We start from the raw sequence: 24,540 nt of genomic DNA, 5'->3' as shown, positions 1-24,540 counted from the left end.
GCCGGTCCCCGCCTCCGCGCCCCCATCCCCCCAGCCTCCGTGCCTTGGGGCTCCGTCACCCCCCCGCCCCCCGCCCCGCGCGCTCCCGCGTGTTTTCGGACTGCACCAGCCAGAGCCCCGCGGCGCCACGGCGGCGGGCGGAGGCGCCTCGTCTGTCGCCGCCCCCGCTGGTGCCCGCTCTGCGGCGGTGGCTGGGGGCGCTGGGCGCGGGGGCCGCGAGCTCCGCACCTGCGGCGGCCGCTGGGCGATGCCGCGGCGCGGGCCCGGGCCGTGGGCGCTCTGAGGCAGCGCCTGCCCGGGATGCTTGGCGCGCTGCTGGCCCTGGCCATGTCGTCCTCCTTCTTCAACCCAAGCTTTGCCTTCAGCTCGCACTTCGACCCTGGTGAGTCCGCGCGGGAGCCCCGGCCGGCTCCTCGCTGCAGCTGACCCCCGCCCGTCCCCCACTGCGGACCAGCTGCTGCCGCCCAGCGCTGGGGGTACCGTTTTGCATGGGAATTAACCCTTCCTCCACCCCGAGCCTGAGCCCGCGCAAAGGACGACAGCACGGCAGGACCCCTAAGCTCTTCAGAGGTGGGCAGGTGTTGGGGCCCGACCAGGTGCATCTGGGGCCTCCAGCTGCCCGCAGGCAGCAGTCCGGGGCCCCTGGGTCTTCGGGATGCCTCCTGGCGCAGGTGCCACGGTCTGCGAGGGCCTGTGTTGGACCCCAGTGCGCGGCTGAGGAGGTTGCCAGGACTCCGGCCCTTGGGAAAGGGTAGGGGCGTCTGCGGCTGGGGCCCAGGCCTGCTGTGGCCTCCTGCCTGTCCACAGCCTTGTGTGGGAGGCTCTTTTTCAGGCCTGGGGCTGTTTCCAGGGATCCCTGCCCAGACCCCCAGCAGCCTGTGGGGGGAAGTGGGAGTCAGAGCTGGTCCCCAGGACAGTGCCCACCTTGTAGGGGCCTCCGGATGGGCCTCAGGTGCTAGGACCCCGGATGGTAGGTAAGCCCAGTGGGGCACTGTCAAGCCAGCTGCATAGGACCCAGGCCAGGCCTTTTACGGCGCCCGGCAGTGGGCCTGGTGGTGGCATGTTTACCAGTGGGCGCATGGTCGTGTTGGCAGACTGGCAGCGGAGGGGCTGGGTCAGCTGGAGGCCCTAGGTGCTGCCAGAGGGTGGGCTTCCTTCCCTCTGCCCTCTCCAGCGCTCACACCTGCTTGGCCTGAGTGGGGGATGAAACCCTTACCTAGGGGCCCAGGGTCCCACCCACATGTCCCTGGGGCTCTGGCAGAGGGCCAGTGCAGCCTAAACAAAGCCTGGTGCACACGTGACAGCTCTCCTGGGTCTCCCTCCCTGGAGTGGGGCCAGCGTGGATGGTGACGTGCCCTGGGCAGGGCCAGGTCTGAAGGCATCTGTTCCTGGGGAAGAGCAACTGGCAGGAGTTCTGTCTGTTCATCCTACAGCTGAGGGTGTCACTTGCTGAGAAAATGATTTCCTGGAGTGATTTGAGGGGCTCAGGGATAACAGTGCCATTCTCAGTGGAAGGCCAAGGACTCAGTGGCAGTGGCAGTAACTGTCCAGGCTGAGAGCAGGGAAGGGCCAGGGCAGCAGTGGGGCCAGGCACCCCTGCAACGGGAGGTCTGGTCTGGGCCCCCAGGCACTAGTCAGTGCGCTCGGTCCTTGCTCCTGGGAGGCGAGTCCAGACTTGGGGTGGGTGGCCTGGAACTGTTGGTGGGGTGGGAAGTGGGTGCTGGTCAGACTGACTCTGGGAGGGAGGATTCCTCTGCCTGGCCCCGGCCTCCGCTTTCTGCTGCCCTCGAGTGCAGGTGTGACTGTCCAGGGCAGGAGGGGCCCTTCCCCCGCCAAGAGGAGCTGCAGCTCTTTGCGGCTCTGGCACACGTGTGCTGACAGCTGTGATCAGTGTAATTATAACGTGTCTGGCTAATGACCGAGGAGAGGAAAGACGTGTGAAGGCAGGAGGAGGCCTCCGGCCAGGGCTGTGTGTCAGGTGTGTGCTGTGTCCCTCAGCCAGAAAGGTGGCAGTGGAGAGGGCAGAGGGCCCTCCTGGGGTCACAAACCGGGGCCTCCAGGGCTTTGTACAGTCCCCGTGTACATTAGGGAGAAGGTGAATTGAGGTTCCCTCCCTTCCCCCGCTAACTTGGCCCAGTGTGCAGAGCTAGCCAACCCCATGAAGTTCCTCTGTCTGTCTGTGCCTCTCTAGGCCTCTGTTTTCCCATCTGTAAGATGGGAGGGTGGCTGCAGCAAGGCCTGGGTAGGGATGTGATGCTTGGAGAGTACCTGATGTGTTCCAGGCCCAATGTTTTGGAGGCACAGAGGTGTGTGGTAGTGTGGGGTGAGTGGAGCTGAGGAGGTGAGAAGTGTGCACAAGCGTGGCTGTGTGTGCATGAGGGCGGGTATGGAGGCAGTAGAGCAGGGTGGCTTGGGTGGGGGGTGAGAGGTGTGGGGTCAGTGGAGGTCGGGGGTGTTGAGGTGGAGGCATGCAGAGGTGTGGAACTGTTGGAGATGGGAGGTGTGTGGAAGTGGGGGGTGAGGAGGTTTGTGGCCTTCTGGGGCACAGCATGGGTACAATGGCTCCGCTCTGCAAGGTGGCCTGCTGGCCTTTCCACCCCAGATGGAAGGCGATGCCTCCCTCTTGCACCCATGGGGGGTCCTACTGGGGCTGCTGACCTGGGAGGGAGGCCCTCACCTCTGTGGAGGTGCCCATTTGCCTATAGAGTTGCTCAGGAGGCCTGGCATAGGCACAGGGTCCTGACCACCAGGCCATGCGCTGCCCACACAGTGTTCTTCTGGCACAGGGCTTGATGGACTTCTAGGGGGCAAGGCCGTCATTATCACACAGGTGGAGGACAGGTCCAAGAGATGGGGCTGCCTGCTACCACCAGCAGCCATTCTGGGGTATTGGGGGCCAGCCCTGGACATCACTTCTGGGCAGCACAGACCGCTCAGGTGAGCCCCAGGAGTGCTGCCTCCTCTGAGGCCTGGCTGTGCCGCTGCTTCCCTGGCACGCAGGACAGGGGTGGCTATGGTGGGATTCTTGGCAGTTGTGGCCCAGTGGCCTCTCTGCAGCGGGCCAGTTACCTTCTCTGAGTTCGGCTCTGTACCAGTGCAACTTCCGCTGGGGAAACTAAGCGGGCAGGGAATGTAGGAGCTGGGAAATGCAGGGTGATAGGTGGCTTCCTGGGGGCTGGGGGGCTAGGCTGGACTGGAGGGAGTGGGGCTCCCTCTTTTCGGTGCCCTGAGCAGGGCTGCATTCCTTCCTCCAGCTGCATTGTGAGCAGTGGGCGTTCTGAAGCTGTCCTGGGCACGGCAGTGGGTGTGGGGTACCAGGCTGCCCTGCACTTCGAGGGGCTGAGTGCTGCTGGCTCCTGCCCTCCCTTGCTCCCTAGTGCCCTCCTAATTGTCTCCCTTGCACTTCTGTGTCCTTACCTGGGAGGTGGAAATTGCCGTGGTGTCCGTGCTGGAGGGGTTAGTGGTGTGTGGCCCCCTTGTTCCCAGGATAGGTGTCACTCTGGGCCAGGCCGTGGTACTTGGAGTTGGTGGCAGCTCCACTGCAGGTCCAGCCTCTGGCTCACATCCTGTCCCCTGCCCAAGTCCTCACCTCAAGCAGGGGTTCTGGGTGAGCACTTTGTGACCCCAGGATGGTGGCTCCCTCCTTCAGTGTGCAGGTGGGGCACACCTGGGGCCCTCAGTGACCATGTGAACTAGGGATCCATGCACTCTTGGACACCTGTACTCAGGGGGATCGGGGCAGGAGTGCCTCAGTTCCCGGCTTACAGATGCGGCCCCTCGTGCTATGGAGAGCAGAAGCTTCTGCCCAGTCCACACACACAGCCCATGGGCATGGGGCTTGGCTACAGCCCAGGCTGTTGAGGCTCTGCCTCTGACAATCAGCCCCTTGTGGGACCTGAGGACACAGGGCAGGCTGAGGGGCTCCTTGGAGGAGTCCTCGATGGAGCCTGGTCTCAGAGCAGGTGGCCCCTGCTGGCCAGCTTGTGACACTGGGGATGGATGATGTGAGTGTGAGGTCGCAGCCCCCACAGTGTGTTCCGTGGGAAGCCAGGCCATGCCTCTCTCTCATGGGGCTGCGGGACCTCTGCTCTCCCCATGCCCTCCCCAGACCTCCGTGGCTGCACAGAAGGCTCGTGGGTTCACACACACGTGTATACCTGCAGCACAAGTGGCTCGCACATGTACCATTCACTTACCTGTGTGATAACACATTCACCCACCTGTGTGCACACCTTGTGCGACATGGGGCACAGAGCTTGCTCTTCCGAGTGCACTGCCACCTAGTGGGGCCTCCCTTGGTGCCACCCTCTCATCCCGGGCTGCTGCCATCCCCTGTCTGTGCCCTTTGGGGCTTCGGTTAATCAGAGCCCGTGCTCGGGGCTCTTGTGGAACTCAGTCCCTGCCAGGGGCAGATCCTTTTCCTGGCCTTGTGATCTGGAACTGGGCACACTGGTGATCCAGCTTTTGCATGGGCCTGAGTTCCTGGAGCGGGCCGAGCCAGCCCTGACTTTGTCGGTGCCCCAAATGCCACCTTGCATGTCATGGTGCAGAGGCCCCTCCATACCTGCCCTGTCCCTCGCCTCCACTCTGCTTTGTGCAAGAGGGTAGGCTGGCCCTGACCCTGCCACGTGACCATGCACAGTATCTTGCCTTTTTGACATCTCTCTGTCCCGTGGGCTTGGCAGCTCTGGCTTGTGTGCTGTACCTGAGGGAGCGGGGCCTTACCACGGCAAGGCCACCCTGCCCCACTCATGTCCCTGCATCTCACCTGTGGCCAGGGCAGCCTTCTCCCTTGGACATGAGGGCTCCTCCCTGTGCCCCAGGTGCCCCCTGAGGTTGTGGGAGTTTGAGTGGTGTCACCCAGGTTCAGACCCACCCAGAACTTCAATGAGGGTCCCTGTTTGGAATCAGTGTCTTTTCCTTTTGTGGCACTGGGGATGGCACATAGGGCCTTTGCAATCATCTAGTGACAGTGAGTCACTAGGCTGTCTAGGAGGGACTCGAGCTCAAGATGGTTCTGCCTCAACCTCCCAGAGTGCTGGGATTAGAGGTTCATGCCTTTCTGTGCAACAGAAATAGGGCCTTCGAGATAATTAGTTAAGATGAGGTCACACTGAGGAAGGGGTACCCTAAATCCAGTGACCAGGATCCGTGTAAGGGGACACAGACCACACATAGGAAGATGGCCATTATGGCTTGTGTCCAGATGTCCCCCCAAAGCCTCATGTGGCCACAGGCAGGGCTTTTTCAGAAGTGACGGATCTAGAGTATGTGATCGATTCATGGTGCAGTGCTAGGATCGAGGGTGGTGGTGATTACTAAATCAGTCCACTGATCGGTGTGGCATTGCCGGAGTCCCGGTAGCCTGGGTACAGTACAGGGGCAGAAGAGGCTTGTCTGGTCCCTTGTTGTTTTGCTATCTTCCACGTGCCACAGGCTTTGTTTCTCCGTTGTGATGCTTGCCTGCCACGCCACCCTGCCTTGGAGCCAGCTGACAGACTGAAATCTCTAACAAACTGTGAGCTAGGCAAACCTTTTCTCCTTTAACTCTGGGTGGTGGGTACTTTGTTGTGGCAAGGAGAAAAGTAACTGAAACAATGGCCATGTGAGGCAGAAACTGGAATGATGCAGCCACAAGCCAAGGGCACCTGGAACCCGGAGCTGGAGGAGGCTGAGAGGACCCTCCCCTAGAGTCTGGAGCGAGTACAGGCCTGCCCATCCCTGAGCTCAGACTTCTGGCCTCCAGAACGGAGAGAATGAAGTCTGGCTGAAGCTGCCAGTTTGTGGTGCTTTGCGTCAGCAGGCCCAGGAAGCTGGACCGAGAAATCGTGGGGCCAGAGGTGGTGGCTTCCCCAACTTCATGTACTGCAGGCAGGTGGCAGTAGCCTTGGGTGGGACGTTTCCACCTCAGAGTCCACCAGCTCCCCGACTGTGCTGTGAAGGGGTGCGGGCTAGTGGCAGCCGCCAGACCCACCCTGTTTGGGGCTGGGTGCACAGTGGTCACTGGCCTGGTCTCTAGCATCGAGGTTGGCTGGAGGGCCCAATTGGTGGGGAAAACCTAAAAGATGTCCCTGCTGTCCCTGGCCATGTGTCCCCAGCAGTCCCCCTGCTAGACCTTGGGTTGGATTTCCCTTCCTGTCATCTTGAACATCCTGGGGATAAAGCTGGGCCCATGGAAGCCGAGTTGGCCTTACCTGGGTGGCATCTCATGCAGACACCTGCCAGGGATCCCGGCCTGCTGTCCAGGCCACTGGGCCCTGTTGTTTTGTCTCCAGCTGGGTAGGGTGGAGTGGGCCCAGGAGCCACATCTGGGGCAGGGAGAGCCCTGTGCTGCTCCCTGTGGACCATTGGCTTCTGGGTCCCTTGGCTGGCCCTGCCTGGCTGTCACAGAGGAGCTGGTGGCCACAGGAGAGCAGCCACGGCCTCCCTGCCCCCCACAGAGGAAGCTGACAGAGGAAATGAGGGCAGCGGACGCGGGGCCGCAGCCAGTTCCCAGGCCGCCTGTCTGGGTGGACGGTTGCCTGAGAATGTCACCATAGGCAGTGTCACACGGCGTCCCTTGCCTTTCTGTGCCAGGGCAAGGGTGGGTGGGGGTTATGCAGGGCACAGCTTCAGCTGGAACCACACGGGAGCAGCCACCAGAGCTGGTAGGGTGCATGGGGCCACCCTGGGGTGGGAGTGGGAACATTGGCTTTGGGCCATCGAGAACGCTGCCAGAGGACACAGCCACATCACAGTATGCCAGGCCTCCCTAAGGGGCAGTTCTGGGCAGCAGGGGTCGCCTGTCACAAGTGGCTGAGGTTAGGTTATGGGTAGCTTACCCAGTCGGTCCCAAGGGGGACCATTTTAGTGAGTGGCCACGCCTTCTGGTCCTGGCCCCTGATGATATGGGGGGTGACTCTACCTTCTCCCTGCTGAGAGAGTGGAATCCAACTCCACCCACTGGCTCAGGTTGCTAGGGAGCCCCTCCTGGTCTCTTGCTCAGGCACTTGGCACTAGGCAGTTCTGGGCAGCTGGCTTAAAACTCAAGGTGGCAGGCTGGGGGTTTAGCTCAGCGGCATAAGCACCTGCCTTGCAAGCAGGCGATCGTGAGTTCGATCCCTGGTACCGATAAAAATGAAAAAGAAAAAAAAAAACTCAAGGTGGACAGGACCTGCCTGCCAGGCCAGGGTGGGGCGCTTGGTCCCACAGCTGTGCCCTGAAGTCATCCCTGGTGACCAGCAGGACAGTGGGGAGGGCGAGTCCTCTGTTGAGTCCGCAGGCAGTTGGGCCCCTCTGGCTTTAGGTCCTGCCTTGCCGGCTTGACATTCTTCACATTTTGAGCAAGGGGCCTGGGTTCCCTTAGCATGGTAACTCAGTTCCTTTTCCTGGTTGCTGCTGTTCAGTGTGACCTGCCAGCCAGTGGCCAGGCCAGGAAGGCATCCTGGTGGGCCGTCACCTGGTAGAGGCATGTGGTGGCTTTGGGGCTCCTGTCCCGTTGGGTTTTCTCTGTGCCTGCTGCCTCGAGCCATCCGTGGTCCTTGGCCCTGGCCTGAGCGGCCTTTCCTTGAGCTCCCAGCTTCTCATTGAACATGGCCCCTGGCAAAGGTGCTGGTGTCTTAGTGGATTTGCCTCCGCTGGGTGGATCATGCTCCCAGCCCTGGCAGCCTCCTTGGCCCCGGCCCTGTCATAGCTTCTGGGCCACTGCACTGCCAGGCATGGTGATGACTCACTTGCTCCTTCTCGGGTGAGAATTCAGTCTGTGTGGATTTGGGCTGTCCCACAAGGTGAGGCCTGCCTCCCGTCTCCCTTACCTGCCACGAGGTTTAATTTGCGCACCCTGCAGGTTATCCAGTTAGTATAGAGGCCATGCTTTTAGTGGTGTCATGAAGTTGTGTGACCATGGCTACTGTCGACTTTGGAGTGTTTTTATCCTCTTCATTAAAGCCCCATGCCTGTTAGCCACCACTCCTTCCCTGGCTGATGCTGCCCTGGCACCCACGAGATCTGCTTCCCACCTGCAGTCAGCCCTCCCGGATGCTCCTGCCGGCAGGTCCCGTGGTTTCTGGTCACACTGCCCTGTGCTATTTAATGTGTGGGCACCTCTTGGCCAGGGCCTGGTGATGTGGTGTGTCACAGTCTCGGGCCCTCAGAGGGTCTCTCGGAGACCTGAACCCATCCTGAAACCTTTTCTGTGCCAGGTGAGCGCCATCGCCTAATCCTAGCCTCCTGATTGCCAGAGGCCCTGAGCACCTTTCTAGGCATCTGGTGGCCTTGTGGCCAGTCCCCTCTGTGAATGGTACCTGAGCCTGCTTGTTGCTCTGGCGGAAGCCCTGGTATATGCTGGGTGGATCCTGTCAGACATGTGTGTCCTCAGGCTCGCTGCTTGTCGGCTTCCCAGCAGCCTTGTCCTGCCTGGCGATGGGTATGGCAGGGGATACCAAGTCAACTGTGGTGGCAGGCGTACTTACACCTGGGGAGGTGCGTCCCCCGTCTCTCCCCAGCTCCTAGGATGCCGAGCACCGCCAGGCACACCCCTGGGTGCAGGTGGCTTGATCGTCCTGAAGTCACCTGGAATCAGCCAACAGCCATTCCTAAGAGGGATAATCAGCAGGGTGGGTGGTGCTGTGCCAGTTCTCAGCTGTGCTAGTCCCATCCAACCTGCCCCTCCCTGGCCACGGGCACGGAGCTGCCCACACCTGCAGCTGCACCTGGTCTGGGCCCTGCCCCAGCCATTCCGTGGCTGCGAGACTTCTGAGGCTCTGTCCACCCCCTTCTCCATTCAAGGGGCCCTGAGTGGGCACAGCTGCTCAAGAGCCAGAACTGATGTATCACGTTCCTTCCATGACAGGCAGCCCAGAAGTCCTGAGTAAAAATAATTCCAGCCACCATGCACCCTGGTCCGGCTGGGCCCTGCGGCAGGGCTGAGCCTCAGGGCGTCCACTGTTCTGGTGTTTGGTGGTGTCAGGCTGGGCCTAGGAGTTGAGGGCAGTGTGTCAGGAGGCTGAGGTGGGGTGATATCTGGGCAGAGAGGACAGTGTGCAGCACAGGGACCAGCCCTAGGACAGACCAGTGAGGACCCTGTGTGACCTGCACCTCACCTCCTCATGGGCACAGGGACATCCTGGGCACCCACCCCTTTTGAAGGCCTGCCTTGGGGTGGGCGTAGGTTGCCAGGGAGAGCAGGGGCTGTCGAGGGACTTTGTGCTGGACTTGTGTGTTACAACAGACTTGTCACCAGCAGGTGTCACTCTGGCAGGACTTCCTTTCCTCCCTGAGCCTTTCAGGTGTTGCGTGTTGATTTCAGTCCGGCCTGTTGAGGGGCAAGCCAGGTAGGTTCCGGGGTCTTAGGAGAGTTCTGGAGAGTCCCACGGGGTCCCTGCATAGAGAGCAGACACAGGGCATCCAGGGCTGGTGCTCCCACAAGAGTGGCCTCTGTGTGCTCCAGGATCGTGGGGGCGGAGGCGGTGTGAGGATGGTGTGCACAGGTGAACACATGGCTCTCCTTGTGAGAAATGCACACATGAGGATGTGTATGCACTTGTGTGTAAGCATACGAATGGTGGGAGGATAGACACGCTTGCACGTGTTCATGTGTCCATGCACAAGTGTGTACATACGGTTGCACGCATGGCCCTTAGGCAGGCACGTGTGTGTCCATGTGGGCGCCTATGTGCGTAAGGCCCCAGTGTGAGAATTGGGAATGTGCGTGGCTTACCTGGGAGCCTCCGGTTCCCCCGCTTTTAGGCTTCTGGGTACTGGTGACCTTTTATTTCCCAGTCCACACTGAGGACAGAGAGGAGGCCAACACCACTCTCACCTGCCGTTCGCTGCCCTCCGGAGCTGGATTCAGGGTGCCTTGGCTACCTGTGGCCTCCCCTGCTGTGGTCCACCTGCCAAGGGGCTGACCTATGGATTACTGTGCCTGCAGCCCTACCCTGGCCACCTTGGTGGTGGCCAGCAAGGTGTTCCAGTTGTTTGGAAGAGAGGAGGAGGCCTGAACTGAGCAATCTGTCCAAGGCCTGGTGGCTGCGAGTGGTAGGCTGGCCTTGGCCCTGAGGGTTACACCACCCTTGGCAGAATGGCTGTGGCCACTTCTCAGCCATGGGACATCCACATTCAGCTCTCTTGAGGGAGTCTGTTGGGTGCCCTTGTGGCTGGGGAAGCTAGGAAGGAGCTGGGGTGGGCAGTGTTATGCCTGGGCCTCTGGGGGTCATGCTCACCTCTCCCGGCTTGAGAGTCAATGGGATTTGGCTGCCCCCTTCCTGGACCTCAGAGGTGGGTAGCGTGGCCCTCTGTGCCCTGCCTGTGGGACTGAGGGCTGGCAGGAAGTACCAGCTAGTGTGGGTGGGGCACCTCTGGATGTGGCTTCTGTCCTGTGAGACTGGAGAGACAGGTCCAAGTGACAGCTGGCCAGAGAGGCTGGGCTCTTGAGGGTTACCAGGTGGCACCAGACAGGGCTTCCATTCTCCACCTGGACAGGGTGCTGTGTCCCTGCTTGGGAAATTCGCTTCTCCATGTCCAGGCTTGGGTAAACCTTTTCCAGAAAGCCCTGACAGTCCCACAGCTCTGCTGTCCTCAGATGCCTTCTGGGGGACAAGGCATCTCTCTTCCTCCCCTGCCCCAGGAGCCCCAGAACCCTGCTGCATACTCCAGCCAGCAGCTGGAGGAGACCTCTGCAGCAGATGCTTGGGGAGGGGTGGCCCTGGCCTGGCACCCTTGTGGGGCTGGCTGTCTTGGTTTCCCAGCTGTAGGGGCCCCATCTCGGTTGCATGAGTTCCTTCCTGCCCAGATCCCATTTGCATCATCAGGTGGGTGGGTGGCAGGGGTGGGACTGGTGCCAGGAGGTGCTCAGGGGCCCAGCCTGCCCATGCCTCATCTCCCCAGGGGCTACAGGATAGGCCCTTGGGCTTGGAAACTAGATGGGGTCCCTGGAAGGGGTCTCCAAGACAGCCACCTGCTGGGATGTGGCTCTCATTCCAGAAGATTTGGGGTGGCTTTGTGAAGTGACTTGTCTCAAAGTAAGAAGTAGGGCTGGAGATTTAGCTCAGTGGCATAAGCGCCTGCCTGGCAAGCACGAGGTCGTGAGTTCAATCCCTGGTACCGCAAAAAAAAAAAAAAAAAAAAAAAAGGTAAGAATTAAAGGGGGCTGGGGATGTGGCTTGATATGAAAGGCTTGGGGTCAACCCTGCTACCACAAACAAAAGCAAGGAAAGGAAAAGAAAAGAAAGACAGGGGGAGTGGACAGGCAGGCCTACCCCCAGGGGTACCCTGGCAGGTGCCTCAGCCTCTCCAGGGTGCCAGGGGATGAGGTGCTGTGTGCAGGATGGGGAGAACAGCCTGACCCTCAAGAACTAGTGAAACAAATATCGAGCATTGCTAAGGAAGTGGTGAGCTGAGACACCTCTGGGCAGTGGGGCATCGGGGACAACAGCTCTGCGCAAGTCTGGGGACATGGGGCGCCCTGCCGGACCACTCTAGGGACCCAAGAGGTCCGTGGTTGCAGGGCTCGAGCAAACGGGGACCACAGGGCTGTAAGAATGTTCTGGAAGCAGAGGAGATGGCCAGTGGGACCCGTGTTCCAGGAGAGGCCATCAGCCCAGGCAGACAGGACCAGTGGAGACTCCAGGATCTGAGACCCCAGGATCCGAGACCCCAGGGTGGAACCTGGCCTTGAGGTTCTTTAGAGAAAGGCAGGACTGCATGAGGTCTGGGGGTGCTGAAATAAAATGCACGCTCCTCCCCTTCTTAGCGCAGCATGGAAGACACCGTGGGATGAAACCTAGGTGGTTAGGTGGTTTCTGCAGCCAAGGAAATCGCCATTCATGGCTCCCAGGTTTCCAGCTTTACCTTTTCCGACATTGTCGTGGCCGGTATTTGCAGTCCGTATTCTGCCCTTGGGTTTGGCTTTATTGAGGTAAATCAGTGTAGACCGATGCGCATCTCTGTATTCAGGAATTTGGACGCATTTTAGAGAAGTTCTGAGCTGCAGAGGCGCCGGTGTTCATGGCCAACCCTGACCCCAGCCAGCGCCACAGGTGCCCCGGGGCCAGATGCCTCCCGTGCACCCTCTGCTCTTAATCCGTGTGACATTCTGGTGTTATCATCTCCCTGATTATTTTTTTTCTTTTCCTTTCTTTTCTCTCTTTTTTTTTTTTTCTTGTTAAGATAGGGTCATAGGAGCACCTTGAACTCATTTTGTAGCCCAGGCTGCTCTCAAACTCAGCGATTCTCCTGCCTCAGCCTCTGGAGTGCTGGGATTACAGGCATGTGCCATCACACCTGGCTTTCTCCAATTATTTAAGACATCTTTTAAAATTCTTTTACATTGTTTTTTAACAAATCATCTGCTGTTTTTATTTGAGGACCTCTCATTGTTAAATATTTAGAGTACTTTCTTCTCCATAAACACCGCTGCAGTGACTCGATTTGCGTGGGAAGGTTTTTGTGGTTGTGGCCTTGACTTACACAATTTTTCATCCACTTTTGCCCTTCGTTTCCGTGTCCCTGGTGGTTTCTTAGCTTGAAATCCTCAGTGGGGCCTTAGCTGACCATAGGGCAGGCTGGGCTCTGAGGCTGTACCACTTAGCACCGGCCAGAGAGCCCAGGCAGCAACTCTGCTTTCCTGCTGTCATTAAAAACTCCTGCTGCATGGACGGTGGATGTGGCATGCCCGCCTGTAATCTCAGCACTCTGGGAGGCTGAGGCAGGAGGATGGTAAGTTCTGGCCCAACCTGGGCAACATGAGACCCTGTCTCAGTATAAAAATTAAAGAGGAGCGAGAGATGTAGCTCTGGTGTGAAGGCCCTCGGCTCAGTCTCCAGGATGGCAAAAAATAAGCGTTTTAAAATTATGACCAAAGCTGTCGACATCTTTGGAGGGGGTGGACATTGATATTTCCTCACTGTGAGTGGTATCACGTGGTTTTCTCCTTCGTGCTTTGGGGTATTAAAGTCCTGGTTTTGCAGGTGATGTCTGTATTCTTCCTAGTGCTGTGTGCCTTTAGTTTGAGGCTTTTATTGATCATACCAGATTTTTTATTTCTCATAGCCAGATCTCCCTTTTTTTTTTTTTGGTACCAGGGATTGAACTCACAACCTTGCTCTTGCCAGGGAGGCACTTAAGCCACTGAGCTAAATCCCCGGCCTAGATCTCTCATCTTTTTAAAAAATCTTTTATTCCTTCTATTGCCATCTCCACCCAGGATGACACTGTGCTGCAGAGTCGCCCAGTGATACGGTGCTGTCTACAGCTGACACACAGCTCTGGATTCAACCTCAACCACCACACAAAACCAAAACAAGCCCCTGCTGGTTACCTGTTTTCTCTTAGGATGCACTGGAGCAACCTGGACACCAGCGGGGAAGCCAGGCCTGGCCTCTTGAGCCTGCTGGCTGCCTTCCTGGTACGCAGATCCCTGCCAGCCAGGCCACGTGGTGGGGTGGCTCTGTGGGCTTTGCTGCATTCGCAGGAGGAGTGGGCTCTGTGCTCTGCCCCTCCCTTCCCACATGTTGGCCCCTACCTGTCCAGGGCTCTGTTGGAGAAGCCCTACTTCGTGGGCAGGGAACAGTGGGAGTAAATGAGTGTCCTGGACCCACAAATTGTCAGATAAAACAAAAGCTTGATCAAGAGAGTGAGACTGTCTTGGCCTGAGATGCAACTTAGGTTGCACTGAGTGTGGGGGTCAGCCCTTGCCCCTTGGTCTCTGGGAGGCCCCTGCCCATCTCCGCTAGCGCCCACCCAGGCCCACACACACCCCTTGCATCCACCCCTGCTGGAGACTGAGCACAGGGTCCATCCACAGGCTTAAGCCCACCCTCTCTCCAGTCCTGAACACAGTGCTACAAAGGGGTCTGGGTACAGGAGCCTCACCCTTCGAGCCCCAAACTCCTGCATGCAATGTTGCTTACTCTTTCTTGTTCACTTATGGGCAGTTTGGGGCAAGTTTAGTGTGGGCCAGGCTGGGTCTGTGCAAAGGAACCTTGACTTTTTGTGCCACCGAAGACAAATGAGAACCTGGTGCATACCTGTAATCTCAGCACTCTGGGAGGCTGAGGCAGGAGGATTGCAAGTTCCAGCCCAGCGTGGACACCTTAGCAAGACTTTATCTTGGAAAAAAAATTACCAAAGGACTGGGAACATAGCTCAGTGTGAAGCCCTTGAAGAAAATTCTCAATACTGGGAAAAGAAAGAAAGAAAGCGAAAAAGGAGAAGGAGAGTGAGCCCTGCATCATTAGACGGGTATATATATTGGGCAATAGTCTTCCTGAAGGGCCCAGCAGGGGTAGGGGCACTGAGATCCCAGCTGCCCCTCACCCATGTACTGGCTGCCCTGAGATTTGGCCCAGCTTGGGCAGTGTGTCCATGGTTCCTGGGCTTGGCATTCCTTGTGCCTCTGTGGGGCCAGAAAGGCCAGTGCCTCAAGCCCAGACCATGCTCTGGGGCCCCTTGGCATCCTGGGCCATGTAGATCAGCGCAACAGGGAGCAGGCTGTACGAACCCGAATTCCGGTGCAGTGAGAGGCTCAGGAGGGTGACAGGAAGGGGCAGTGAGAGAGGGAGCCTAGCCTTTCCCTCTTTGCCTAGAGCCTGGCAGGACACAGTCCTGCTCTTGTGGGGTGTGGGGCACTAATTCTGGGCTGACATGCTGAGGATGTGGGTGTGCAGGGGCTGTGAGTGTGTGGAGGCTGTGCTTGTGCGTGGAGGCTGTGAGTGTGCAGAGGCTGTGCCTGTGCACAGGCAGCCAGCAGCAGACGCAGGTGGAGCCTGGGGAAGTGGATCAGGCCCCAGGGGAGAACTTGCTGGCACTGCGGGCTGTGTGGCAGGGCGCTGGTTCCCACTGTGTAGAGCCGGAGCAGGTCAGGTGACCTGGAAGTGTGTGCTCAGCAGGGCTGAGGCTCCTGTCTGGGAGCCACATGAGGCATGGCCAGGGCTTGGGCAGCTGGGCCACCTCTGCCTCACTCAGGTCACTCCCAAAACCCTCCCGGCGGCCAGGAGCCAAGGACTGATCAATTTCATGACCTTGGCAAGGCCTTCCTGGGAGGTGGGGCTGGCTCCAGGAGCTCGAGCTGGAGTGGAGCAGGCCATGAGGGTTCCATGTTCCACGCCACCCTGTCATCTAGGGGTACATGGAGAGGCACCTGGCCCTGAGGGTCAGGAAGTGGCTGTGTCCAGCCCCTTGAGTCTCTCAGCAGACCAGACAGCCAGGACCTGTGTACTGGAGGTCTCAAAGTGGTGGCAGGTAAAGCTCAAGGCCACTGGGATGGTCTAGGGCTGGTGCCTGTCCGTGGTGGGCAGCATCCCCTCAGCTGTTTACCAGCGGCCCCACGTGGGAAGGGGGCCAGGGACCTGTCACTCTCCTGAGCCACTCTGGGGAGCTCAGTGTTAGGGGCTGAGTTCACAGGGTCTGATGGTGTGGGCCACAGCAGATGGCCCAGCTCATGTGTCTAGCTCCTCCTCACACAGTGTGGCGAGTGCCTTGGGCTGTGTGGTCACCCCACACATGGCTCAGGCTCAGCACAAGCATAGAGCACAGATGAGGGGACAAGGTCTTCTGGTGGGGGAGTCATGGGTGCCATCCCTGGCTGATGTGGGAGGGGGACATCTCTCTGTTGTTCACTGTATGAACTAGGCAACACCGTGGGGAAAGAACCCTGCTTCCAGATGGAGATGCTGGGGCTCAGGGCCTGTGGTAGTCAGAGTTTCAGCTGCTGGACCCTGTAGTCACCATTTAAAGGAAAAGTTCCATTTGGCTTATGATTTCTGGGTGTTCAGGCCATGGTCACCTGACTCTCAGGCAGAGCCATCAAGTTGAAAGGGGCTAGTGGAGCAGAACTGTTCAGTTTGTGGGGGCTGGGAAGCACAGGAGGGGAACAGCGCCAGAGAGGAAGGGGCAGAAGGATTAGACATAAACCCTAAAGCCATGTTGGATGGGGTGGCACACGCCTTTAATCCCAGCACTCAGGAGACTGAGGCAAGAGAATCACCATGAGTTCGAGGTCAGCCTGAGCTAAATAGTGAGTTCAAGGCCAGTCTGAACTGCATAATAGACCCTGTTTTAAAATTCAAAAATAGCCTGGTGTGGTTGTGCATATCTGTAATCTCAGCAGCTGGGAGGCTGAGGCAGGAGGATTGCTGTGAGTTTGAAGCCAACCTGAACTACACAGTAAGACCCTGTCTCAAAACAAAATAAAACAAAAATGAAAACATCCCCCCAAATGAAAAACCCAACAAAACAAAAAAATCCACAAAAATCCTCTCAAAAAACTAAAAAATAAGTAAATGAATAAAAAAACCCCTAAGGCTACACTTCCTTGACCTACCCAGACATCCCTAGGAGTGTGCTCCACCAACTACCCTGGTGACCCCAAAGCCAGCCTCACCACCACAGGGCTAGGGTAGCAGAGTTGCTCCTCCACCCCAGGCTGCCCTGAAATGTCAACCTCTGTCTTACCTGCTCCCTCCCAGTTTGGCAGGGACTTCCTGCCTGATGGGGCCCAGGTAGCACCATCGACCTGGAACTGTCCCTGCCACGCTGTGGAGGGTGGCAGGTAGTCACTCGCCCCTATGGCCAGATGCCCCATTACCTACAGGTCAGTACACAGCAGCACCCAGGGGGCACCCAGACAGGCAGAGTGGGGCAGGACCCCAGCACCAAGTGCCCTGGGGGCCAATGGGGCCAAATTCTGGGCAGGCTCCCTATTCCACTCCTGGCAACGCCTTTCTAGAGCCACACGTGGCCACACTTGGTCCGCCAGTCCCTGGACAGAAGCCCCTGATCCCGTCAAGTCCTAGGACTTGCTGCCCCTCCCAGGGTGTCTTTAGAGGGGGCTGACGGCAGCTCCTGGAGTCCCTGGCCTTCCATCCTGCAGTGAGGGACAGGGCTCAGGGGCCCATAGTGACAGAATCATGGGCCTGAACCACAGAGTGCAGAGCAGGTGCACAGAAATAGTGGTAGAGGCCAAGACCCCGGTGGGGCTGGACTGGCACAGCAGTTACCTAGCGGAACCCTGGGGTACCTGCTGCCATCAGGGTTAGCCGCAGCTGGGCGGAGCACATGGAGCTCCCCCATCCCTGCCTGAAAGGACCCGGTGCTCACACGCGTCCTTACACTGGCATCCCCAGGTTGCGGCCCCTCAGGCAGGCCTGTGCTCTGTACCAGTTGTATATTTGGTCACCCCAAACCTCCCCTCATCTGCCAAGGGATCCGAGAAGCCTGCTCCTCTGAATCACATGTGCAAAGCAGCCAGAGTGCTACCTTGTGGGGACGAAGGTCACACAGGATTAGCCTGTGGCTGGACCTCAAGGACTATGGGTAGAGCAGGTGCCCAGGTGGCCCTTGAGTCCTAAACAACCCCAGACAGTGGCCCCTCAGAAAGACGGGGTGGAGCGCCATTGGTGAGGGTGGGGCCTCTGGAGTGGGCGAGGCCTCAGGTGAGGGTAAGAGTGGGGCAGGCTGAGTGTGGGCGGGACTTCAGGTGAAGTGGGGGTTGCCTGGGGCAGGGACAGGGCCTCCCTGGTGAGGCTAAAACTGCCTGGGTGGGTGGAGCCCCACAGACAGGGGCCAGGCAAGAGGGCAGGGCCCTGATTCCAAACTCAGCTGTTGAGGTCCAGGCCCATCCTTGTCCTCTTTGGCTCTGCCCTCTCAGCCTCCTGTCCCCCTCCTTTGGGCCTTGGTTCTGCTGTCTCTGCCCGCATCTCAGCAGAGCTGGCCCCCGTACTCCAGCAAAGGACATTGCTGACTGGAAGGGTTTGAGGACTCCAGGGCTCATCCTGGATGACCTGGAAGGTGGCCTGGCCTACTTGGCATCTTCTGGACAGGCAGCAAAAGCCTTCAGACTCTCATCAGAGCTGACTGGTGGCCAGCCCAGCCCATATCCCAAATGTTGCCTAGAGGGATGACTAGCCCAGGAGGGCGAGGCCTGCCTGTCCAGATAGACACTGGAAGGTGCCTCACTCTCCCCTGTGACCTGTCCATACCCCACACCCCACTCCCAGGCTGGCTTCCTTGGGTGAGGGCTGTGAACACAGGGAGGGCACAGTTTCCCAGACTCTGCTCCCTCGCCCCCTGGTGGACAGAGCTAGGAAGTCTGTGTGTGTGCACAGCACATCCCAAGTATAATCTGGGTTCTTAACACTGCCCTGGCCAGCCCAATGGTTCAGGGCTCTCTAGTGGCCCATCTGTGTCTGGACTTCCTGTGCTAAAAGAGCAGGGCTGGATCCTGCTTGACTCGTTTGATCCATGGGCCCCTGTCTCCCCTACCACTTCTACCCAGCCCAAAGTGCCACATGGCCTCCCTAGCCCCATGAGCCCCTGGGGTCCCTTATGAGTTGCAGAGCCTGGCACTGCCCTCAGGACATATTGTCCTGCAGCCCGGCTGCCTCCCAGAATCATGCCTGGGGGGTACCCTGCCCGTCTGAGTCCTGGGGCTTTTCTCTTCCTTTGTAGTCAGCATGGGTGATCGGTGGTTCCCAGGCCCTCTTGACACCCAGAGGGTGATTATATCCCTGAACTCAGCAGAGTCTCGCCCCTGACTGTGGCTGTTACAGGAACAAAAGGAGCGGGGACCTTCCTGACTAGTAGGAACAGATTGTGAGGGGACAGTGGTGCAGTCTGTCATGGCTCACAGAGGACTGGGCAGGGCTGTCCGTGACCCCTGGCACACCTGTGGGCATTTCTATGGGCACATGTAACTCTCCTGAGCCTATTTTCTTCCCTGCCAAGCGGAGATGATCCCTACAGAGCAGGCTTGTGGACTCAGGAGAAGATGTGTGTACACATGCCCATTCATGCATGTGCACATGGTGTGTGCATGTGTGTCTGTGCACATGAACCTGTGGTGTGTGTGTGTCTGTGTGCACATTCACTTGTGTGGGCCATGCAGTGTCTGGTGCACGGCATGTGAAGGCAGCGTGTGTGCTGTGCTGTGTTTGGCAAGTGCAGTGGGGCCCCAGAGCACCGGGCCTGGGCCCCACCTTCTCGGGTCAGGTTTTTCTGTCCAGGATCTGACTCCCAGTGGGCTGGCCAGAAGGGCCCCTGCTTCCGCAGATGCAGGGAGACTCAGGCGGAAGCCTCAGTTGAGGGTTGGCGGGCAGCTGAGCGCTAGCACAGCTGAGGGCTGAGTCAGCCTAAAGCCGAGGAGCCGGCCTTCTCCACCTGGTGCCGTGCCGTGGGACTGCTGGCACGTGGCCTGGTCCGAGTCTCCTGACCTATGGCCTCAGTGTCCCTGTTCCAGAAGGGCTGGGCATGAGTCTGGAGAAAGGTCCTGATGTGGATAGATGGAGCAGGTCTGCTTAGCCCTCTGGCTGCTCTCTGTGGTGCCGAGCGACCCCCCTCCTCCCGGTGGCCCTCTGTGGTCAGGGCTGACAGCCTGGCCTCTGTTTCCCCCTCTGAGAGGATGGAATTCACTTGAACCAGCTGCTGGAGAGGGTGCCCTGTTGTGTCCAGGACAGAAGCAGGACAGAAACAGGACACCAAGAGGCCTTAGGGGTGGGTTGGGCATGGGACAGCTTGGAGCAGCTCCTGCCTGGAAGAGGGCCATCTTCTGAGAGCCAGGGAGCTCACTGCACCTTGCAGAGAGGAGGCTTGTAACATAGGCCCTGGCCTCTAGTGTCCAGGCCCCAGCATGTGGCTAGGGGCCAGTAGCGAGTTCAGTGGTTGCTCCTTCTAACAGTATCTGTGATGCCCTCCTAGCCTCAGAGGGACAGAGTAGGGTACCCAAAGTCCAGAAGAAAAAAGAGGGGCCCTCCCACAATCCCTGAGACCCTGATCTTGTAGAGATGTCTGTGAACCCCTGCATTGGGAGCTGGGCCCAGTTTTGCCCCACCGGGGTCAGAGTGACCCTCAGTGGTCAGCCACAGGACCACGAGCTCTGTCTGCTGGCTCTGGGCCTTATCAGGGTGCAGGGTCCTGGACAGCTTCCCTGAGCATGAAGTTGGTGCTGAGGCCCAATGCAGAACACAGGAGTCCGGGGTGGGCTGCGGCTGGGCGAAGGAGGCAGGCCCTTGCTGGATGCCCGGCTCAGGCCCCCTCCCCCACATGCTCCCTTCTCAGCAGACGGTGCCCCGCTCAGCGAGCTCTCGTGGTCGTCCTCCCTGGCCGTGGTAGCTGTGTCCTTCTCTGGACTCTTCACTGTCATCGTCCTCATGCTGGCCTGCCTGTGCTGTAAGAAAGGTGGCATCGGGTTTAAGGTGAGGGCTGGGGTCCACCATGGTGGCCCACTGGGCCCCTAGGGGGTCTCACACCCACTCGGCTTGAGCTGCCCGCCCTCCTGGTTCTGTGGGGCCTGGGATCTCACAACCCTCCTCCTGGGGCTCTCATGGGCCCCTGCCCACTGCCTGCTCACTTTTGGGTTGCCCTCTATAAGCCATGGCCTCCTGCTGTCCTGTCCCAGGTCAGGGTCAGGCCTGTCAGGGGTCAGAAGGCCGAGGGAGGCCTTGAAGGCTGGGGTGGGAGGGGGTTCCTGCAACCTGAGGACTCTGACTCAGAGTGGAAGGGCTGTCCCTGGGGAGGACCCTTGTTCATTGAACACAGAAGCAGAAGTCATGCAGACAGGCTTCCTAGGCACCAACCGGTCACTTGGAGTCCCCAGTTTGAGTATCTTCTTCCCATGAGCATCATCTGTATCTAGATGCCAAAGCATCTGTGAGCAGCCACATTGGCAGCTTCACTGGGCCCAGGGAGGCTGGGCTTGAAAGGTGGATCCCTCTCTGAAGATGGGGCCTGAGGGTAGACTGTCCCCCACCATGCAAGCCCCCCAGTCACCCCTATCCAGCTGTGGCTTGGTCCAGCAGGAGAAGCATGAAGCTGAACCCGACACAGAGGCTCCACCTAGGGTGGCGTGGGCTGCAGTTCTGCTGATCAGCACATTGCGGCCTGGCCGGGGCCTTCCAGCCATTCATGCACCCACGCAGGGCAGCCCAGCTGGGCAGGAGGTCAGATTCCTGCCCTTAGAGAGCAGGGATGGGAGGAGCCTCTTAAGGCTGAGCACAGCACCCTCTGTGTATTTCAGGCCCAGCCACTGTGGGTCTCACATTAGAGTCCCCCTTCTCTCCCCAGCCCCAAGGGGAGGCTTCAGGCTGGCATCTGCTTGCCCCCTGCTTTTTCCAAAGCTGCCTCTGAATGCTTTTAGGGGAGCTGAGTGCCCGGGTAGCATTGGTGCCCCCTTGCCCCTGCCCTCAGGCACATGGTTTTGATGGAGAATCCTGAATCCAGGGCCTCAGAGCTGTAGGGACAGGGGTGGGGTTGGGACAAAGGGTGGGACCTGGGCCTTCCTCGAGGCCGTGAGAACAAGGCCCTATACACAGGCAGGCACCCCCGCCCTGTGCCCTCATCACCTCCTGGGGAGCATGGTGCCCAGAACATTCCAGTGCTGGCAGACCCTGGTGGGAAGCTGCCTCTCAGGCTCCCCTCCTGGAGCTGCCCTGGGGAAGGGGCTGGGCAGCCCCGATGCTGACACTGTGCTACTTGATCGCCCGCTGTGCTGGCAGCACCTGGTGGGCACCCAGGCTGAATGGGCAGGTAATGGGCTGAGCCCACATGGGGAGGGGGTGTGTCTATGGCCCAGGCAGTGGGGCCTGGGCTGCAGGTGGGATGACAGGAGGTCTTCTGGGCCCCAGGGAAGGGGGTTTGCTATGGGAACCAGCTTCTCTCACTCCTTTCCCTGAGTGGCTCTGCCTCTGGGTGCAGACCAGATCGGCCCCCAGGAAAACCAATAGAGAGCCCACAACTGCCTCTTTACAGTGAGAAAAGTGACAGAAAAGAGGGCCCCCAGGCAGCAAGGGTATGAGACCTCCTCCCTCCTAGTCCAGTGCTCTGTGCAGGAGCCAGGGCCCTGAAGTGGGCAACCAGGTTCCAGCTCCCAGAATGCCCCATGACTCTGCAGAGCGTCAGTTTCCCCGATGGGCAGCGGGGCTGTGGGGCAGTCCAGCACGTGGCCGGGAGAAGCTGGTCCTGGCGTGTGTGTGCCTGTGCACACTTGTTTTAAATTGGGCCTGGGTCTCGTTCTGGGACTTTGGGGTGTGCTACAGCTGCTGTGGGGGCTCCTCCAGTGAGGTGTGGCAGCCCCATTTCAGGTCAGCACCCTTGCCAAGAGGAGCCGGGCCCCAGGGTAGGTGTGTGGGGAGGTGCAGGGTGGAGGCCCATGGGTGACTCTGTGGGGAAGGGGGTGGGACCTGCCTGGGGGTGGAGATGGCCTGGGCTTGCTGCCCCTCTTCTGCCAGAGGTAGGGACACATAGTTGCTTCTCCCAGAGGACTTTGGGGACCAGGTAGGATGATGTCCTCTGTCCTTGAGATTGTCCCAGGACAGGATAGGACCACAGACAGGGTCTGGGGTGAGGGCTGCTGGATGTTGGGGTGGTTGTGGTGTTGGGGTCTGGTTCTGGTTCAGTCCCTTGCTTCCAGCTCCTCCCCAGGGTGGGGCTTTGCCCATCCCTGGCCTGAGACTTGTGGCCCCAGGCTCACAGTGTTTGCTGAGGGCTGAGGCACGTGTCCTGGCTTACCACTGGCCTTGGCTTCTGTTGGGATAGCTGAGTCCCTGGGGACAGAGGAGCTAGGAGCCGGGCTCTGCAGAAGAGGTGACAGAGCAGTTTCACAGGATAGGTGCCCTCTACCCCCTGCCTAAACCTCCTTAGGAAGGGGTGCCTCGCGGGCCCCAGGCGCACCCTCTCCTCTGACCCTCGTTGTGCTGGGCTCATGGCTGTGCTCTGGCCTGCAGGAGTTCGAGAATGCTGAGGGGGACGAATACGCGGCCGACTGCTCGGCCCAGGGCTCCCCAGCAGTGGCGGTGCAGAACGGGCCTGACGTGTACGTCCTGCCACTCACTGAGGTCTCCCTGCCTATGGCCAAGCAGCCAGGACGCTCAGGTGAGTGGGCTGGGTAGGGCGAGCAGGGCTGGCCTCCCTGTCCACTCCCCCATCTTGGGGGTCAGCAGGCCTGGCCCTGGGGATGCCCAAGGACCTCAGCTCTGGCAGTGGGGACAGGAGGGGCTGGGGACATATGGGCCCTCTAGATGCCTCCCAGGCTGGGCTGTGGCTGAGGGTGTGCTTCTCTCTCTGGAACTGGGGGCCAGCTGTCAACAGGTTTGGGGACAGCCTTCTACCTGCCACCTCCCCACCCAAGAGGGTGCTCTGTAGAACAGAGGACTGGCTGGGACACAGTGCGGGCTCTGTGGGCCTAGGACCGGTCACTTTTCTGTGCTGTCCCTGAGATGGTCGACCCTAGATTCCTGTTCCCTGTGTCCCCGCTCTCCAGGGGGGACATGGGTTCCCCTATGGGTGGGGTCAGGAATTGGGGTGGGGGACCCAGCCAGTAGGTACAGAGGTTGTCCTCTTCCTGGGGATCCCTTGATTTGGGACTTCCCTTTGCATGTCCCCCTTTAGGCCTCCTGGGGTCCTTCCCACGGTGCTGGCCATAGAGGCACAAACATGGGGCCCAGGGTCCAGAGGTGATGCCCAAGGAATTGGAATCTGTTCTGTCCTGGATGGAGCAGGGTCCTTGATCTCAGGATCCCCCCATCTGGAAGTTCTAGCCAGGGACTGCCCCCCTACTGCCCAGCCTTGCTTCTCCATGGACATCGAGGGAGGGCATGTCAGACCAGGGAGCCCCACAGACCCAATGTGGGCTCTGTTGGCACCAGGCATGTCTCCATGGCCACTTGGCCTGCCTTGCTCAGCCCTGACCACCCTGTTTCCCATCTTAGGCACTGGTTGGGCCAGCAAAACACAATCAGATGACCTCCGGCCACCACCCAGGCTCAGTGCTCCACACGGGTCCTCCAGCCCCAAATCTGGAGGAGGGGTCACTGGTCAGACAGGAGGCTGGGCCTGGGACTCCAGGCTGGGAGCACATTTGTCCACTGACCCAAAGGCTTGAGCTGTTCCAGCACCTCCTGAAAGTGCAGGCATCTCAGTTGCATGGGGTCCGCCTTCCTGGATGCTGTGGGGGTCTCTGAGTCCTGTGTGGACACTGCTGGGAACAGATGGGAGCCACAGACCACCCTCAGTGTAATGTGCTAAGTCTGGGCCTATCTGCTGGGGGCAAGTGTGTGCCTGGGGCCCCACGATCCTGGTCCCAGCCACTGGAGGCCTCTCCCTGGGGGAAGGGGGACAGGGACCCAGGAGAAGACAGAGGTGTGTTTTTCCCATTGTTGCAGATCTGCTGTTTTGTACGGGACACAGCCTGCTTCTAGGGGAGGGAGAGATTTAGGATGAGGCTAGGGGTCCCAGATTAGAACCATAGGGGTCACAAGATGGCAGAGGAGGACAGCTCCGCCCACCCAGGGCCCCCCAGACCCTGTGTTCCATGTCTTACGACGCTAAGACCTATTCCTACCTTGCTAGCTCTCCTGATGTCTGCTGGCACAAGACCTGAGCCTGCTTGAGGACAAGTGAGGTCCTGGAGACCCCAGAGTGGGAGAGGGGGCTGCCAAGACAGACTGAGGTGCAGAGAAGCCCTAGGACACAGGCCCAATGGGACCCCCCCAAATTCTATCTACATCAAGCCAACAAAGCCCCCTGACCCCTGGGCTCTCCTGGGAGCCAGGCTCAGTTCCAACCCCCTCT

General features: G+C 59.3%; 1 protein-coding gene across 6 annotated transcripts in view; it reads left to right on the top strand.

Moving 5' to 3' along the window:
* Positions 1–192: 192 nt before the first annotated feature.
* The window catches only part of Aatk (apoptosis associated tyrosine kinase), a 35,125-nt gene continuing 10,777 nt past the window's right edge, over positions 193–24,540 (top strand). Inside the window, exons 1-3 of one of the 6 annotated variants that reach the window (XM_063242291.1) lie at positions 193–382; positions 20,035–20,168; positions 22,695–22,842. In XM_063242291.1, the coding sequence (XP_063098361.1) occupies positions 301–382; positions 20,035–20,168; positions 22,695–22,842 (364 nt within the window). In that variant the 5' untranslated portion in view covers positions 193–300. Of the gene's footprint in view, positions 383–551; positions 571–20,031; positions 20,169–22,694; positions 22,843–24,540 lie in introns of those variants that run through there. The other 5 variants (XM_063242290.1, XM_013147146.3, XM_013147145.3 and 2 more) reach the window with 5 other exon arrangements.

Source organism: Cavia porcellus, unplaced genomic scaffold (assembly GCF_034190915.1).
Source record: "Cavia porcellus strain 051 isolate PalLab524CR breed Dunkin Hartley unplaced genomic scaffold, mCavPor4.1 scaffold_32, whole genome shotgun sequence".
In the NCBI taxonomy this organism is placed as follows: Eukaryota; Metazoa; Chordata; class Mammalia; order Rodentia; family Caviidae; genus Cavia; species Cavia porcellus.
Note: the sequence above shows the minus strand (reverse complement) of the source record. Positions and strands in the feature narration are given on the sequence as shown.